Source organism: Melanotaenia boesemani, chromosome 6 (genome assembly GCF_017639745.1).
Source record: "Melanotaenia boesemani isolate fMelBoe1 chromosome 6, fMelBoe1.pri, whole genome shotgun sequence".
Classification (NCBI taxonomy): domain Eukaryota; kingdom Metazoa; phylum Chordata; class Actinopteri; order Atheriniformes; family Melanotaeniidae; genus Melanotaenia; species Melanotaenia boesemani.
The window spans coordinates 5,058,737-5,078,912 of NC_055687.1; the positions used below are offsets into that span (position 1 = coordinate 5,058,737).

Consider the following 20,176-nt stretch of genomic DNA (forward strand, 5'->3'; position numbering starts at 1 on the left):
TAAAAAAAACAAAAACAAGAAAAATAGAAAACATGAATGAGTCAAAAAAGGAAATAAAATCCTCAAACCATGTCATTTGTTGTTACAGTGTCACTGGTTGCTTAGCGCAGCATGCAACAAGCTGCATGCTACATGCTAGCACACACGACGTGCTGCATCCTACCTGATAAAATATCGTTTAGCTGATGTCAAAAACAAAGTTTGGAGGCTTCAGGTCGGGTCGTCCACTTTTTCTGCCTAACTACAACCATGAACGATGAATACTGTATCCACACCACACAGCTGAGTTTATTCTCTTCAAACCCGTTTTTAAGAACTCAGCTGCTGTTACAGCTTCATCTAGAAACTAAGAGGTTTTAATTTGCTGCATGACAGGAAGGTATCGATCTTCATGGATAAAAACAGGTAAAACAAACAAAAAAAACATGCTGGTTCTGTGCTTTAAAAATGGCTGCAGTTTAATGTGCTTGTCTGGGCTGGAACATCATCACATCCTGCAGTGAGTGACACTCACATTCATATTTTATCACCCTCCCGCTTTTGATTTAAGCTGTAAGCTATGAAATGTTTACACTGAGAATAAAACATAAATATTGGATGTGTTTTGCATCATTTTATTCAGAGTTCCTCCAAATTCAGTCTGACATATTTGGAGTCTTGAGATTTTGGGGTCTCAGCTAAAATATTCTGTTGGTTTTAATGCTGATTATTTGTATTAAATTGAAGGGTTTGGTTGTTTTGTATTTTTCAGTTCCAGCTTTTGGTTGTATTAAACTCTCTCCTGCTGTGAGACTGTGGTCCTACTTTATGTGAACCCACCTTCAGGTGCCCTGATGTTTCTTCCTGCAGCAGTCATTTCCCAACTTTGATCATTCAACAAAAGTTTATATGCAGATGTATTTAATGAATATTTGACTGTATTTTGCTGCTCGGCGCTGCAGCCGTGGCTTCCTGTGGCCCAGAATAACACAGACGATGGGGTCCCAGCTCTAATGAGGAGTAGGAGTACGTCTCTGTCGCCCATGTTGAGCCTTTGTTTCATGGATTGGAGTGGGAGATTTCCATTTCTGTCGTTTCTCTGCTCTTTGTGCCGGTCCAGATTTTCTCCCTCCTGCTTTGTTCTAACTCTCTGCTGCTGACCTTCTGCTCCGTCTGATCTTTTTTCTGCTCCTGCAATCTCTCCATCTCCTCAAAATCATATTATCTCTCTGCTGCTACCACTTGCTCTCTGTATTTCACCTTCCCGACCCGTTTTGTGGCCCCATGCTCTACTCACCCCTGCAGCCTTTCCCCCCTCTATCCTGTTTTTTTTTTTTTTTTACCTTTTACCTTTCTCATTTCAGCCTTTTTCTCTCATTTTTCTCTCTGATCCCCCCAGGTTTATATATATATATATATATATATATATATATATATATAAAACCTTTTTTTCTGTCTTTTCTTTCTTCTCCTCGTGGAGGACGATACTGTAAAGACTGTCATTCAATAAACGACATCAAGGTCATTTGTTCAAGCTGCTGTCACAACAAATATTAATGATTGAATCCTACTCAACCTTCTCAACAGCATAAGGAAACAAAGATAGTTGGTCAGTCACTTTATATTTTGCCTCCAAGCAACCAGAATTTGGTGTAATCTTTTAAAGTGTTCTTCATCAATAGTTCTCCAACTCTCTAAAGGTCTTTCACTGATTTTCTTTGGACAATTTTCTGTCTTTTCACTCATTTTCAGTCCAGTCCATTTTAATAATTCAAGCTGAAAAAGGCTCCTGACTCAAGGGATGAACCAGTGTTGTGTTAACACAATGGACCACTTGGCAAAAAAAAAAAAAAAAAAACAGTTTTAACTGGATCTTTAGGCTCTTTGATACCAGCAACCTCAAGACTCATCATTTGTTCCCATCTTTTTATAAAAAAAAAAAAAAGCAACGACAAGACAGAATGTGCAGTTTGCTCTTTAAATATTTGAGGAAACTGGACAAGTGGAGGAAAAAAGGAAGAAGAGCCAGGACTAAAATCCATCTACAGCAGATGTACAGGATCTGAAAGTGATGTCATGACGAAATAGGAACAAATCCAGCAAAGACCTGAACCAGGACCTGAGAGATGCACCTTCAGCTGATCCATCTACTGAATCAGAAATGGTCTCCATGGGAACATGCCTGTCAAGACGGCATTCTTAAGGAGAGAAATGTAGAGAAACGGCTGATATGGAGGGATAGATCCTCCCTAGAACCAAGACCTCAACAGGTCTGATGGAGGGATGGATCCTCCCTAGAACTCAGACCTCAACAGGTCTGATGGAGGGATGGATCCTCCCTAGAACCCAGACGTCAACAGGTCTGATGGAGGGATGGATCCTCCCTAGAACCCAGACGTCAACAGGTCTGATGGAGGGATGGATCCTCCCTAGAACCCAGACCTCAACAGGTCTGATGGAGGGATGGATCCTCCCTAGAACCCAGACTTCAACAGGTCTGATGGAGGGATGGATCCTCCCTAGAACTCAGACCTCAACAGGTCTGATGGAGGAATGGATCCTCCCTAGAACCCAGACCTCAACAGGTCTGATGGAGGGATGGATCCTCCCTAGAACTCAGACCTCAACAGGTCTGATGGAGGAATGGATCCTCCCTAGAACCCAGACGTCAACAGGTCTGATGGAGGGATGGATCCTCCCTAGAACCCAGACCTCAACAGGTCTGATGGAGGGATGGATCCTCCCTAGAACCCAGACGTCAACAGGTCTGATGGAGGGATGGATCCTCCCTAGAACTCAGACCTCAACAGGTCTGATGGAGGAATGGATCCTCCCTAGAACCCAGACGTCAACAGGTCTGATGGAGGGATGGATCCTCCCTAGAACCCAGACCTCAACAGGTCTGATGGAGGGATGGATCCTCCCTAGAACCCAGACTTCAACAGGTCTGATGGAGGAATGGATCCTCCCTAGAACCCAGACGTCAACAGGTCTGATGGAGGGATGGATCCTCCCTAGAACCCAGACCTCAACAGGTCTGATGGAGGGATGGATCCTCCCTAGAACCCAGACCTCAACAGGTCTGATGGAGGAATGGATCCTCCCTAGAACCCAGACCTCAACAGGTCTGATGGAGGGATGGATCCTCCCTAGAACCCAGACCTCAACAGGTCTGATGGAGGAATGGATCCTCCCTAGAACCCAGACCTCAACAGGTCTGATGGAGGGATGGATCCTCCCTAGAACCCAGACCTCAACAGGTCTGATGGAGGGATGGATCCTCCCTAGAACCCAGACCTCAACAGGTCTGATGGAGGGATGGATCCTCCCTAGAACCCAGACCTCAACAGCTCTGATGGAGGGATGGATCTTCCCTAGAACCCAGACCTCAACAGGTCTGATGGAGGGATGGATCTTCCCTAGAACCCAGACCTCAACAGCTCTGATGGAGGGATGGATCTTCCCTAGAACCCAGACCTCAACAGCTCTGATGGAGGGATGGAAAGTCCTTCAAAGATCCTGGAGAACTCGTTCAGACTGATGATGAATAAAGCTGTTGAGTTCAAATATTCACGTTCAAGCTTTGTAATAAATTTCTATCCATTTACATAGTTCAGTAAATCAGCTACGGTGCGTGTTAAAAACGGCCTGTCTGTTGATATCCAGTTGCTAGCATGTGACGTGGTGCCGTAAAGGAAAATCCACTGGTCATGTGATGCTCCGGGCTGGGAACTAAGCTGTGAAGTTTCTCAGCCTCAACATACTGCAGGCTAGCGATGCCTCCAGGAATGTAACGAACGTCAGCGTGACATAAAAACTAGTTTTAAGGTCAGAAAGTTCTGTAGTGTTGCTTGAAGGTCTTTGTATTTTCTTTTTTACTTTTAGAGGTTTGTTTTCCTCTCCTGACATGTTCAGTAGTGTCTCATTTCTTTATTGTTTATTAATTCGATATGTGCGTTCCCATTTTAAGATTGATTTTATCTGACATGCATTGTGCAGTGATGTTAATAAAGGGTGATCCCAGCATCTCCTTTGGCACATCACACTGATTAGACACATGACAAGACTCGAATGTAATGATGTATTCACTAACAACACATTTTATGAAACAGACAGATTCATTTAGATCTGTAATATGAAATATCTCATTGGGAATACTTGTCCCACAGTATGTGAAAATTCCACACATATTTTCCTGGAACTTCATACAGTTTAATAGGTTTTTATACTTTTATATCTTTCTTATTATAATCCCTCTAAACGCAGGAAAACAGAGGAGCTGATAAAAAGGTTTGGTATTGAGCTGAACGAGCAGCAGCTACGTTGCAGTGTGGATTTTTATTCCACTGGTTGTTCCTACTTTGTCTTTGAAGGTTGTTGCATATGCATCCCACCAGGAGAAGCTGCAGACACAATTCCTGAATGAAAAAACAGACACAAACATCTAGCTTCTATGTTTTTTGGAACTTTAATAAAACATCATAGAAACTCCAGAACTTGCAGAACAGCATGTCAGTCACGGGAATTAGAAGAGTTTATACTTAGGTTTTATTTCACCTGTAAAAACATGATAACCCCTTTAAAGAGGTCACATGATCTCTTTATAGAGAAAATAAATCTATACAGAACTCATATTTATTTTAACTGGTGGGTTTTCTGCCACCGTTCAGAGCGTAATGAGAACATCAGAATGAGAGGCAAGGAGCCAACAACTGGCCGGCATATGTGGGAACGCGTTCAAAAGTGTTGGAAAACCTCCAGATGAAGACCTCATAAATCTGGTTGGAGAATGAAGCCGGAGCAAAAAGCTGCTTGAAAGCAAAACGAGGATCTAAATGTGCAATCTGCAGGATTTAGATCTTCTGTTCTTCCTTTTTACATCCCACTGCTGTCCATATTTTGTTTTTCTATAAGGTAAACTGTATTAAAAATTAAAGTGTCCTGACCAACTGATTCTATAGCCTCATATTAAAAAACATCTGGGGATTCATTGTTTTATTTATTTATTTATTTTTCTTTACTAAATTGATCTGCTTCAATATTTATTTACAAATGTCTTAAACTCAGGATATCTTATATTTATCTCAGTGACTTAACCCTTTATTTTTAAGGGATACATAAAATGAGCCAGAGTTAGTGATGTCAGTCAGATTACTCTTTCATATTAGATAGGTTAACAACCATATTAGATTCCATAAATTTCACTATGAACTATGACATTATACACACACACACACCTGTGTGTGTGTGTGTACATTACAAAGTGGGAGAAGCTTTACTTTTCCACCTATTGTGGGAGTTTGTTGGAGAATTAAAACACAAAAATTGATGTTTATCTTCAAATTAAAAATTTTCTTTGCATTTTCTTCATGCTTCCCGTTCTCCTTCTCTTCTCTCTCCCAGTTCCGCCTGTGGCTCCTCGGCCTTGGCTTCAGCCTGGCGTACGGCAGCATGTTTACCAAGATATGGTGGGTCCACACCCTCTTCACAAAAAAGGACGAGAAGAAGGAGAAGAAGAAGGTAGGGAGGATGCTGAAGGAGGGGGAGGATGGGATAAGCCCACCCGGCAGATATGGGAGTGGAAGTGAGAGTCCAGGCTGTGCAGCCTGTGTGGTGTCGGCTGATAAAAAACTTTGCAGGCTTCCTGGTAGCATAAGCCTCTAATAGGACAGCTTCATCACTAAAGAGTGTGTCATGGGTGACATAAATACTGTACTCATGCACACAAAAAGCACATGCAGCTGCACACATCCATGCACGTAGGAGGCTGATTTTGGGCACCGATACTGTTGCTTTCCACGTCATCAGATTTTCTTTGCATGCCGATGTGTCAAACATGGCATCTGTACGTATTTATGTGTGCGTGGGTGTGTGTGCCTCCTCTCAAAGATAGTGTATCCTGCAGCTAGTGAGATACTGCCAGTCTGCGATGTGTTGTGGGAATTTCTAAGACCTAATCAGAAGAATAAGAGATTAAGCCGTTTGTGGAATATTTATGAATATGGATGAGTATTAAAGTTCTATGCAGAAATCCAACCTTCAGGGGGTTTATTATTGGAGCCAGAGCACATCGAATCAGGTTGACTTTCAGCTCCCTTCATGTCCGCAGAAGGGCAATTTGCCAGAGAGCCTCTGTGTGCATGTTTTAAAGAAACTTTCCCAAATGGAGGTCAGAATGGCTGCTTTTCAACTCATTCTTCATGCAGCTGAAGAGAAGCGGCGCCCATGACTGTGTAATGTGTTTGCTCCTTTATTTCATTTCTCATTTTTAGGCATTGCATGCATGAATGGTTGTTGCTGTGTTGGAGGTGCTATGAGTAAGCCAGTGTGGCTCAATTAGAAGAAAAGATGTGTGGGAAGGAAGGAAGTGGTGCTGGGGGGGGGTCATTTTTATTGCTTGTTTTCAGTTACTTCCATTACAGCTGCAGTTAGGAAAAACGGAATCGACACCTTGGAAACCGTCCACACAAACACGGTGTCATCTGTGTGTGTTTAGATGATGATTTCAGGCGGCAGCGCAAATATAGCCACTGCAGGTTTCTGTGTGTCGCCTGCAGACGCGCACACACAATTCCACACACAGATAAGACACACATTCAGAAAGACAATTCGTGTCCGGTCATCCAGAAATCACAAGGACGCCTGTCGTGTTATTTGTCCGGGTAGTTTGTCTTTGTTTGCAGACCGGCTTGTGATGCCCTTGGATAGTGATGACTGTTGTGTGTTTTTGTTTGTGTGTTTGTGTGTCTCTGCTGACATTCACGCAGCAACCCTTGGAGCCATGGAAACTCTACGCAACAGTTGGAGTGCTGCTGGCAATCGACTTCCTGTCACTCATGATCTGGCAGATCGTGGATCCTCTACACATCACGAGGGAGGTAGGGTGCGAGAGCCAGATGAGATGATTTGGTGTGCCCATGTGCACCGAGCGTGCAGCCACCGTCATCAGTCAGTAACGCGGTAATGAGACACTGAGCCTTGACTAAGAAATGTTCTTTCATTTTGATTCATCTTCAAAGAGCTGGTTGAAAACGAGGATGGATATCGAACAGCCCTACCACAGACGTCCAGGACTCATTGATTTTATTTCTATGAATGATGGAAGTTGTGTTTGCAGTTTAAAGATGCAGCAAGAAACAAAATCAAAGGTCAATGACAGAAAGATTTTATGTGTCATTCTTCTAGAATGAACCATTTATATCTGCATGCTGCGGGTTCACATACATGGCAGCCGCCGTATTTGTGCTACCATTTTTACTACGGTGTCTCTGAAAGGACAAACAACTCTGAATGTGAAGTAAGAATCCTCAGAGCTTTAAACCTGCAGTACCAGCTTTGTCTGATGGGACATAGAGCACCGTTTAGGAAAACTAACGCCTTAAAATACACATAGAAGAAGACAGTACACGTGTACCTGATGTTGAAGTAGTTACCTCCCAGGTAGCAGACACGTGTGGGCCGAATCCGGACTACTTTGGCCACTTATAGCTCAGGTACGGCACTGGCAAGCGTTGTGTGGGCCAGAAGTGGTCCAGATGTCATTTGTTGGCCTGGACCTGGATTACGACTAGTATGTAAATATATGACATATGTAAACGCCATATGTTATGTAAACATGAGGTGCAATATGGCATATTTATGTTATATAAAGTTTATTAGTAGAAAGAAAGACTTCTTTCTGAAACAGTTGTGCGTTTTTTATTTTGCTTTAACCCCCCAATACTTTGTGGTATCCCTGTGAGTTTTTATGGTATCCGCCAGCTCTCTCTGCTGTGTTATGAGAAGGACTTCAAAGTTCGTTCCGCTTTACTTTTCTCCACGACAGCAATGTCTGTTACGTGTATTGTTTAGTCTCCCTTTAGCTAACACATGTTAGCTGATACGTTGGCATTGAAGTGAACGGTTCATTTGTTTGGTTCATTTGGTTTAAATTAGTGCTAACTGTTAAAAAATGCTAGGCTAACTGGAGCTTCCTGATAGCCAGCTAATCTCAGTGGCATTTGCTGCTCTGACAAAAAGTTCCTTTTCTGTTTGTTTTTACAGTTTTACTCGCTTCACTTGTCAGCTCAGTAAAGAAAAGACGTTCGCATTCCTGGCTCGTGAAACACGAGTTTGCTTGCTGTGAATCTGTGTTCACACACTGCTTTAACACAGACAGAACAGAACAGTTCAATCATTAATAAGTTCAGGAAATATTTCTCAGAGACTGATTGTGAAGACTTTTGCTCTTTAACATCTACAGAGCGGAATATTGTCTACAGAGCGGAATACTGGGAAAAGTTTCAGGAAGTCTAGTAAAAGGACAGGGACAGAAACCACTGTTGGATGGTTGTGATCTTCCAGCCCTCAGGCAGCAGGAGAGACCATCATTGGTCAATATAGACACACGGACTCAGGAGGACCAGGAGTATCGTTTTTAATTATTATTATTATCATTTTATTTAGCACATTTTAAGATGTGCAGTGACGAGTCAGAGTTTATGGGATGACTCTTGTTTCCCTGCCATGTGGACCCAGTCGAGCTCCAGTTTTCATGCATCAAACTTAAATAAATTGCTAAATATTTTTCTAACTTCTCCTTCCCAGATTCCTCAGATCCATCTACAACGTTGTCACGGTGTTTTCTGACTTTCTAAGTAGTTCTTGTTGTCTGAGACTGAGACAATTTTATCAAGGAGGATGAGCAGATTTGTGTTGATGTCATCGCAGTTCTTTGACCAGACTCCTCCAGTCATAAACCTGCGTTGTCGTTCAGCTCGTCAGTCCTTCTGTTCTTTAGACACCAGCTCATCTCAGACAGACAGACGGACACAGGAGACGTGTCCACATTTAAGCTGATGTCTGCTTCTAATGATTGGCCTGGACGACTTCATCTGATCCTGAGGTGGATGTTGGAATTTTAGAGAAACGTATGCATCAGTTAAGGACCTCATCCCACAGGTCTTCATACATAAAAAGAAGAATCCAACAACAACCACGAACAGTTGAGCATCTGGACTCTTTATTATTATTCATTAAAACGTCTCATGAACAGCAGCTGATGGAAACACAACTTTTCCTGCAACTGTTCCTTCATATTTTTTTAATACAATGACGTCAGTCAGTAACGACAACGGAAACCAGTTCTTTGCACTTGTGTCTGTAAATAAAGGTTCATACAAATTTACAAAATACAGATTCAAGTTTTCAGAAAATTTATATAAAAAAAAAAGTTTTTTTATCGCAACAAGTAAAAAGTTGGGAATTATTTGTCTCGATGGGCCATGAATGATGAAAGTCATGTGTACACTGCTTTGAGTCTTTTACACGTGATGCTGGTAGTTCAAAAGGCTCAGTGTCTCAGTACATATAAATATGTGGCTTTGATGCCATTCATGCTGCATTCAGGTTCACGTGCGTTGTTAAATCATCATTAATATTCAGAATTAACTCCAAAACAAGGACCGCCATACTCATTTTCAGCATCTGCTGCAGCAGTGTATTTCACCTTCTTTCTTTTTCCATTTATCAACCATTCGCTGCTTCATGTGAAGCAGACAACCTCAGCTTCAAAGCTGGCAGCTACGAAATAAACATTTAGCAGCTATAAACTGAGACAGTTGTGAAAAATGAAAAAGATGTTTGGGTTTTGTTTTGTTTTGGGTGCAGGAAACAGAATTCTGCTAATACATTTTATATTGTAGAAACAAAGAAAAGCCACTTCTTATTATAATTTCTTTTTATCATCTCCTAAATGGACCAATTTTAAGTGATTAAATGTTGAATAGGTGTTTTCTTTATCTGCTTTTGAACTGCCTTGGTTTGTAGATGGAGGATCCAAAAACTTTATTGAATGAAACAAAGACAAAGAAGCTGTAAGAGCACACAGCTGGACAGAGTCCAAAAACAGGCGGGGAACAAGGCGGAGCTGTTAAGATGCAACAAAGAACAACAAATATCTGGCAGAGAGCAAAGAAAAGCCAGGAGCATGCTCTGAACACTTGGAGGGGTGATTGTTTGGATGCACGGATTCATGAGAAAAACCAAACAGCTGCTAAAGGCTGAGGAATAAAATGTAAAAAAAATACTGGAAACGATAAAAAAAATATCCAAAACACAAGAGTTAGTTGGTTTTAAAAAAGAAGACTATGAACAGAATCTATAAATAAAACATCATCGCCATGGTAACGTAGGCTGAACACATGCAGAGCTGCTGATGTTCCGTTTCAGATTAAATCAGCAGTAAACAGAAACTCCACAATTCCCTCAATTATTTTCCTGATAACAAAATCAGGCTGAACTGTTGAATCTCTGCAGCTGTCTGACAGATAACATCAATAAAATGCCTGACTGGTGTTAAATAAAAGAGCAACTATCAAGTTTCTGACAGAAAAATCTGAAATTGTGCTCATTTTATAAGATTAACTCAAGATGTAAACGAATGTTGGCATTTTATCATCAAATTAAATCTAATTTTAATTACAACTCTGATTCCCAAAAGTTAGGAAAATGGTGGAAATGTAAATAAAAGATTATGCAATGATTTGTAAATCTCAGCCCATTTTTTATTCCTAATAAAACATAAACAACATATCGGATGTTGAAACTGAGACATTTTACTTTTTCATAGAAAATATGAGCTGATTGTGAATCTGATGGCAGCAACACGTCTGTTAAAAGTTGGAATATGAGCAACAAAAACAACTGGAGGAGCATTTGATAGCTAATTAATGTGGCAACCGGTCAGTAACATGACTGGGTATATACGGAGCATTTCAGAGAGGCAGAGTTTCTCGGATAGAAAGCTGGACAGAGGTTCACAAATCTGAGACAAACTGGGTCTAAAAATTGTGGAATAATTTAACAATAATGTTACTCAATCTAAAATTATGAAGACTTTGAAGATCCCACAATCTACAGTGTATAATATCGTCAATACATATAGAGAATAAGGGGGAATCTCTGTGTGCATGGGACAAGGTTGAAGGTCAAACTGGATTGCTGGTGATTTTCTGAATTAAAACCAGACATGATTCTCTCTGAGGCAAAGTGGAAAACTGTTCTGTGGTCAGATGGATGAAGATGAGAACTAGTTTGTGGAAAGCATGGACGGCGTGTCCTGCAGACTAAAGAGGAGAGGGAGCATCCAGCTTGTTATCAGTGGACAGGTGAAAAGCTGCATCTCTGATGGGATGGGGCTGCATTAGTGTCTATGGTGTGGGCAGCTTCCACATCTGTGAAGCTCCATCAATGCTGAAAAGTACATGGAGGTTTTAGAGCAACATCTGCTCCCATCCAGACAACGTCTCTTTCAGGGAAGACCTTGCAGATTTCAGCAAGACAATGCTGAACCACATCCTGCATCCATCACAGCAGCATGGCTTCACAGGAGAAGAGTCCGGCTGCTGAACTGGCCTGCCTGCAGTCCAGACCTTTCACCAATACACAACATCTGGAGCATCATGGAAGCAGAAATCCAGCAACCAAGGTCCAGGACTGTAGAGCAGCTAGAATCCTGCATCAGACCAGAATGGGACAACATTCCTCTCCTAAAACTCCAGCAACTGAATCAAGAATCAAGAATCTTTATTGTCATTGTGCAAGGCACAACGAAATTTTGTTTCAGAAGTTCTCGGCTTAAAAGGCACACTGTAACACACGAAGATAAAAAGTATGGAAAGGCAAAAGGCAATATATATATATATATACTGGTCTCCTCACTTCCCAGAAGTTTCCAGACATGTTAGAAGAAGAGATGCTACACCATGCTGAACATCACCCTGGAACTACTTTTTACACCATGCTGAACACCACCCTGGAACTACTTTTTACACCATGCGGAATATCACCCTGGAACTACTTTTTACTCCATGCTGAACATCACCCTGGAACTACTTTTTACTCCACGCTGAACATCACCCTGGAACTACTTTTTACACCATGCCGAACATCACCCTGGAACTACTTTTTACTCCACGCCGAACATCACCCTGGAACTACTTTTTACTCCATGCTGAACATCACCCTGGAACTACTTTTTACTCCATGCTGAACATCACCCTGGAACTACTTTTTACACCATGCCGAACATCACCCTGGAACTACTTTTTACACCATGCCGAACATCACCCTGGAACTACTTTTTACACCATGCCGAACATCACCCTGGAGCTACTATTTCCAGACATGTTGCTGACCTCAGATTCACTTTTTTTTAGTCACATGGTAAAATGTCTCAGTTTCACCATCTGATATGTTGTTTCTGTTCTACTGGGAATAAAATATGGCTCGATGAGGTTTATAAATAATTGCATTATTGTTATTATGAATGAAGTGTCGTGTTCGATGTGTTTTATATGTAAGAAGAGTCGAATGACAAATGAAATGCCTCCTGTTATGTGAGCAGGCACAGAGCCCGAGGAGGAAAGCTTCATAGATGAAGAAGGATCATAATCTCTGCCACAGAAGCCGTTAACTCTGTGGGGAGGTTTGAGTTTAATCAAGCCACTAACACAAAGAAAATGTGGCTGTTTTGAAGTTGCCTTGTAGTACACCCCCTCAGGTGTGAAGCTAAATTAACTACAACGTACGAGGAAGAAACAGGAAGTAAAGCTAATAAAACCTGAGTCGAAAGGAAACCAAAAACCGAGGACTACAGGAGAGGAAGAAACAAAGAACATACTGAAATAAAGTCACAAAACTTCTCAGAATTAAAGGCCAGATGAATTAAAGAAACTAAAACTGGGCCATGACATCTCTGCAACTGCTATGTCTTCATTTAAAGAAAAGCAACATTGTACTGTAAATTATTTGGAAATTGGGACCACCATTTATATATCAAAGCCCAAGATTTACTCTCCTTTTACACTGTTTTTAGTTTCTCCATCTACTCAGGAAAATATCTGCGAAGAGCCTCGACTCTGTTCACCAGCTAGATGCAGATGGTGGGTTTTCAGAGCTTTCTCACTTAAACAGTTGGCTCCAGGAGCTGAAAACACCAGTAAAAAATGAAAAGAGTGAGCTAAGACACGCTGTAAGCCCCTGAAAGCAGAAGGTAACTGCTGCACATGTTTCTCATTGTGAATCCCTCCTTTCATAAAATGAAACTGTAGCAGAATCTATTGTTGCTGATAGGCTTTACTGCGCAGTAGGGATGTCTCTTGTCACCCTTCATTTGCGTCCGTATGTGTACGTTTAGCAAAACACTAAATACAAACAAAACAGGAGCTCCGCTGATGGGTGAAAAACCCCACTGGGAAAAGCTTTAATCAAACACTAACATTTGTCTTACCATGAGCGTTCCCATGAACTGCATGTAAAGATGAATTATCACCAAAAAGTGATGTTAGAATAAAGCAGAATATGGCAGAAATCAAGCCGCAGCTGCAGGGTAAAGATATCTGAAACACGAGCCTTAAATTCAGCCATTCCTGCCAGCATCTTGCTCCTTTGATTCCAGCAGATGAATAAGTTTAATAAAGTCCTTGATGTGGTGAAAATCTGCATGCACTCATCATCAGATCTGCTCAGCAAAGTTTAACTACGGTCAAACCTTGTATGGAATTTTTAAATCTCTATATTTTCTGTTCCTCGGATCGCTGATGATCCAGTCATGTGGCGGACGGACCTCTGCACTGGATCAACCCTGCAGTCAATGGAGTTTACGCTTACAGAGCATTTTTCCTCCATCTTCAATGTGCTGCTGTCTCATCGTTTGTTATCTCACCCTCTCCATTCTCCTCTCTCCTCCTCCCCCATCTCTATCTCCCCCACTCAGGAGTTCACTAAGGAGGCCCCTAAAGAAGATCTGGACGTCCTGATTCAGCCGGTGCTGGAGCACTGCAGCTCCGAGAAGATGAACACGTGGCTCGGTACCTCTGCTCTGGTTTTCTGTATCTTCGTCACACATGCGAACATATGCAGACACGTATGAACACACGCACACGCCATTTGTTCTGAATTAAACAGCCTTCCTCCGCCGCCCCCTTACTTACGTTTGATTCCTCCTTTCTCTGCAGCTTTTCTTCCTCCTTTCTGTTGGCCCACGCAGCTTCTCTCCATCACTGTCTGTCTCTATAAGCGTGGAAGCTCTTATGAAAGTATAATGGTGCTGAAATTCAAACAATGTGGGTCACAAACTGGGCCAGTGCCCCATAGCATTTTCCCTTCTCAAGAAGAGAAGATGGCGCTTTAAATTCAGGCTGGAAGAAACAACTTAAGTCAGTCACAGATTCTCTTTTCCTCTCATTTTCTCTTTATTCTGTCTCTTCTATCAGCCTCCAGCCACATTTCAGCTTTTTATTCTCTTTATTGTACCCACTAATTTAGTTCACAATGTTATGACTTACACTAGCAGCCATGTTTAGTCAGCATAGTCCCACAGTTCTGCATAATGTCTCTATTTCACGGGTTTAAAAGCAGGTTTTGTGAAATATCACGACGTTCATTCTAAAGCTAACCAAAAAGAGTGAAAGTGAAAGTCAGCTACTTAAGAAGAACAAGATAAACTTCATGCTCATCTCAGAAAGGTCTTACAAGCTTCGTATTTCTGTTCCTGATGTGCATCCAGAGCTGAGCTGCTCCCGCATGTCCATGCTGAGACGCAGCAGACTGGCCAGTTGACCTTAACATGGGAAATTCATAGAAAGCCGCCACTACTACCAGCCCAAGAAATAACAGAAATAATCATCTATTATAAGAAATGATCCTTTATTTTTAACTGTTGCTCAGTGTTTTCGTGTTTAATGTTCACAAAACAAGGCTGAAAGTTTATTTTAAGTCAAACAATGTTAAGAAATGATTTATTGTTAGCATGATGTTTTCCTTGATCGGACGGGATAGAAATGATACATTTCTACTCTGTTTTATTGTCTTTTACTCGGGTATAGTAACAGGTACAAGACTTTTGACACTTGGGATAAATTCTATGAGATCCAGATGTCCACAGACCCCAAGAACACAGGGCCGGTTGTTCAAAAGACCTAATCTGGATTAATGGTATCCGGATTTGGGAATCCCATTTTTCGTAACGGCAGATCCCGTAATCTGGCTTATTTTTACCCCGGTTGTTCAAAGGAAAATAGGATTGGATCACCCTGATCCAGAATCCCGTTTTTCAGGATCACGTAATCCGGATTTCCAGCATGTGGATCAGTGTGGACTGCCGGCCATGTGAAGAACAGCAGGTAGAAGAGACGGTTTGCGTGACTTCACTACTTGCAGGTGGAACCACCGGGAGCACGTAACGTCATACGTGCAGGTTTTGTCCTGCGCCACATTGCTACCAGGCGGACTGTCCCTCTCTGTGATGATGTTAATGAGCTGAGCTCCGTGTGGAGGTACCGGCCCAACCTGGCTTTCTGTCAGAATGAGGGACGGACGGGACGTGTAGTGAAATCGTTGGACATTATTTCTGACAGGTTCTTTTCTGTTCACGCAGTGCTGACTGACAGGAAAATGGATTGTTTTATGTGTGCTTGTTATAGAATTTGTTTGGGGGTGTTTTTCGTGAAGACACGATGATGTTTTATTCTTGCTTTACTATGCTGAAAGGCTCAATAAGCAGCCTATGCCTCATTTTAATCACTCTATCACTGTAACGGTTAAACGAGTCAGGTGTAACATATAAATATTAGCGTATGCACCGACCAAAAAGAAACTATTGTTTGTTCAAGTCTGAGGTTTTACTGCAGTTTCCTCCTGAAATCCGCCCTCTGTTGGGATCAGGATAATCCTGTTTTCTTGAATCAAAGTTATCCGGATCCTACTCAGAAGCTTTGAACAACCCAAACTGAGGATTTTATCTGGATAACAACCAGGATTGGGTTATGTAATCCAAGCCGATTTCAGAATCCAGATTTCCCTTTTGAACAACCCAGTTTCATGATTTAATCTTATCCGATAACCGAAATTCGTTCAACTGGCCCATAAATATGAACCTCATCACTGTGGAGAAATTCTTCATTTACTTTAAGTTTGTCTTTTACTCATTTTTTCAGTACTGAATATAATATTGTTAATAGAGTAAATTTAGCAGATATAGGGCGGCGTGGCTCAGTGGGTAGAGTGGTCGTCTTGTAGCCTGAGGGTTGCCGGTTCGATCCTGTCGAGGTGTCCTTGGGCAACACCGAACCCCAAAATGCTCCTGATGGGTCGTGGTTGAGCGCCTTGCATGGCAGCTTCCACCATCAGTGTGTGAATGTGTGTGTGTGACATACGATGTAAAGCGCTTTGGGTATCATCCCAGCTACGGTAAAGCGCTATATAAATACGGACATTTACCATTTAGACATAACTTCATTTAACCAGGTTATAAACCCTTTCATGCCTGTCCACCTATTTAACAGCTGTTTTCTAGTATATTCAGGGGTGGGGATGGTATATTTAAATTTACCATGTCAGTAGAAAGCAGTGAAACACTGCCACCCACTGTAAATAAATCTGTACTTATATAATGTACCTGAGAACAGACACCCTAGCCAGCTGATGAGGCTGCGCTCATGTTACAAAAGTACTAAACACTTCAATGCTGATGAAGCTCAGTCATTTTCTGATTCACTATGTAAATTCCCTCCCATCGCAAACTGGTTCATATTCAACATTTTTACTATTTGCTGTTTATCTTTAACCACTTCCAAGCTACATCCTTTTGAATTCTTTAAATCAAAATTTAACAATTTCTTTGAAAAACTCTAAAGGGTTAACTCAAGTTTCTAAAGCCTGAGGTTAACAGGTTTGGCTTTGTATGTGTGTGTGTGTGTGTGTGTGTGTTTTATTTTGGTTTTTTTCTCAGTAAAGCTAACTAGTTAGATTTTACAGTGTGGAAACATGTCAGCGTTGCATCATTTTCATACATTAGACCTTGGAACCCAGTTTGATGGCACCGTGACCTGCAGTATGTACATTCCTGCAGCTGTTGTTGCCCTGCAGCTTCCCAAGGCTGAGAAACCACAACTTTGTTCACAAAGCTACGCCTTACGGCACCACATCACACCAGCAACCAGATATTAACACACTAGCTGTTTTGGATGTGCACCACAGCTGATTGGCGTGAAATCTGGTTGTTTATGTCCTTCTGAGGCCACCGCAGCATCCTACATGCACGTTTAGTTGTTTTAGCACTTCATTTTTTTTATTTATCTTTTCACTTAGAAAAAAAGAAAAAAATGAACAAAATGAGGAATAAGAACAGGAGCTACATAGTCCTTAAATAAACGTCCATGTCCACAACAGACCTTCAGTCCCACCCCACCAGTCAGAACCACCAAAGAACAGATTCCAGTAAGAAAATATCCCCCAGTTTATTCAGTATAAGACTTTAAGCCAGTGCTGTTCCTCTCTCCGTGTAATTAGTCCAATCACTCCAGTATTTTACAAATATTTCCCTCATATGTGGAAGAGAGAGTGTAACTTTAGTCCATGCTCAAATTATTTCCAAACTATGAATGTTCTTCCATCCAAACTGGGCTGGTTTGTTTAAATAAACTTATTACTAATATTACTTTTACATGAATTATTCTTTTATAAGTCACATTCCTGCTTCTGTTTCATCCTTTTGTAAAAAAGTAAAAATACAACATGCACATTTAGTTGTTGCTCCCTCTTTGTGGTTGCAGCACCAAAGCAGCTTGACTACATGTTTAATTAAACGCTCATATTATCATTTCTGTCTCCATTTGGTGCAGAATTACCTCATTTCCCTCCTCTTTCTCTGCTTTCTCTCCTCCTTTAGGTGTCGTTTATGGCTATAAGGGTCTGCTGCTGCTGCTGGGCATTTTTCTGGCTTACGAGACCAAGTCTGTCTCCACTGAGAAGATCAATGACCACCGGGCCGTGGGGATGGCTATTTACAACGTAGCTGTGAGTCCAAAGAGAAGCTCCATCACCCCTAAACTCCCGTCTCTGGCTATCTGATTTTCCTGCTGCCTTGCTTTCTCTGCAGTCTGTAGCAGGATGAATGACAATAAAGGCAGCAGTTTGTTTTTATTGCCCCGGAGCAGCAAATGGCTGTTGTGCATCTGTGGGGGTTCATCAACACCAGAACCTCCATGATTACTCTCCAGAGGAATCTTTTCCAGACCATGTAAGAGGAAAAGGGGTAACCTGACCAGTTTCCAAGAGCTGGAGACTATTTTAGTTAAACAGGACTTCTTAATTGTGTGAGGATAACTGGCTGTAAATGAGACACGCCCTGCTCTGGTTAAAGATGCCGACGCTGGTTGAATGATTGATGGGAGCCATGAACAGGCTTTTCTAGGTGTTTATGCTGTGATGTTCTGCAGAATACAAACCCCCGCATTCATTTCAGTTCAAATCCTCAGCGCAGCTCCAACTGCTCTCCTGTGGCACCTGGCGACACATTTATCTCAGAAGCCATTTGTTTGAAGAACATCAATACAACCCAACTTTTTATTGTGCTGCAGTCTCGTGCTTCTCGAGCACGCCGGAGTGATGCACTTCAGATTTACAGCTCGCCATCATTTATGTGAGGAAATCTGCAGATTGTGAGCTTTCCAGCGCGTGCCTCCTAAGGAAGGGAACGGTGAAGTCGATTGGCTGCCGGAGGAAGGCGGTAAACGCTTTTCAGCGGCTGTTGATGCAGAGTGAATCATCTTAAATGGAGGCACCTAGGATGCACTTTACACAGAAACAGAAGCTATTCTGTTCACCAAAGCCACTTTAGACAAATATCCGCTGCCACTTTCTGACACGGAGCAACTCTGGAATTGATGTAAAACATGTAGGAGGGGAAAGAAGAAGGTTTCCGTCACTTTCACCACCAGACAAACATTTTCCTGCTGAGTCCAGACGTTTTTCTGAGCAACAAGCATCTGAACCTGCATCAGTTTTTACTCAGTTAATATGCAGTTAATGAACAGATTTATCATTAATCTGTCGCTCCTGCTAATTTTATGTGAGGGTTTAAAGGTCCCATATTATACACTTTATTCCCAATCTGAGACCATTCATTAATATCTAAATGAAATATTTCCGCCATGGTATGGACAAATCGACCCTCAGTTTGAGTGCAGCGGCTTCTCTTCACCTCCCTCTTTTTAGCAGCTTCAGAAATGTGCCGTTTATGGTGGGCGGAACCCTGGTGGAGCAGCTCAGCTGTTGGCTCCGCCCATCGCATCGCCCGTCATGAGGTGATTGACAGGTTAGGCCTTAGCGGTAACTAGACGCTGATTACAGCGTAGTGAAGGATAAACAAACGCCGGAACACCGGAACCCATTCCTGAAGCCCCCATTACCGACCCAAACCGCGACGCACGGAGAACACAGCTAGCTACGCTCATCAATCTGATGCACAATGGCACCGGATACAAACAGTAGAAACAGTGACTTGGCTACATTTACAACAGTGCTAATATATTTTCAAGCTATCAGACTAATAAGGCCGAAACGATAAAATAACTGCCAGCTCTTACCTCTCCAGCTGTGTCACGGACAGTTGGTATTGAACCTGGCTTCAGCTTCAAACGGTTGGCGAAGCCTGCTTTCCATGCCCCCATGTTGTGGAAACAGTCCTCTTTGAAATGCTGGCCACAGACATGCAAAACCTTTGGAAGTTTTCCGGGTACATTTCCTCCAAAAATAAAATTAATCCACTCAGTCCTCGTGGGTTCAGTGGATGGAAGTAAAAAAAACGTTTTCGTGTTCATTTATGCAGCCACAAACAGAACAGTGCTTCTGTCGCTTAGCCATGTCCGCTAACGAGGGTTGCCGAAAAGGATAAACACTGGGCGCTAGGTGATTTTTAGAGGGCGGGCTTTGAGAGCCGGTAGGCGGGTCCATCGCTCTGTGGGGAGTGGTTATTGTCCCTTATGACGTCATAACGTACACGCTTTCAAACTCGCTCAATTCAGCGCTTACTTCCCTAGAGGTGGAGCAGGGGGGAGAGAGAGCGCCTGAAAGAGTTTCACACTTACGGGTCTCCTACACATGCGGGGGGACCAGTATGACTGTTCCAAAACCATTAAAAAGTGAATTTTGCATAATATGGGACCTTTAATGCAGCTTGCATGTTCGTTTCATCACGCGGCGCCGCAGCGCGACACGAGTCTAATGTTGCTGTTTAATGTGACGATGAGCACATTTTCATGGCGTCTGTTTGGGGACGACCTTCCTCTTTGCTCAGCTGCGAGCTTCAGGCTCTGATGAGACGACAACACGGTGATTGTCAGTCACTTCAGTCATGACTTTTTAATGCTTTTTC

General features: G+C 42.2%; 1 protein-coding gene across 1 annotated transcript in view; it reads left to right on the plus strand.

Annotated features, from left to right (window-relative positions):
- The window catches only part of gabbr1a (gamma-aminobutyric acid (GABA) B receptor, 1a), a 139,479-nt gene that overhangs the window by 115,710 nt on the left and 3,593 nt on the right, over nucleotides 1-20,176 (plus strand). Inside the window, exons 18-21 of the mRNA XM_041987908.1 lie at nucleotides 5,383-5,499; nucleotides 6,747-6,857; nucleotides 13,736-13,829; nucleotides 17,690-17,817. Coding sequence (XP_041843842.1) covers nucleotides 5,383-5,499; nucleotides 6,747-6,857; nucleotides 13,736-13,829; nucleotides 17,690-17,817 — 450 coding nt within the window. The remainder of the gene's footprint in view (nucleotides 1-5,382; nucleotides 5,500-6,746; nucleotides 6,858-13,735; nucleotides 13,830-17,689; nucleotides 17,818-20,176) is intronic.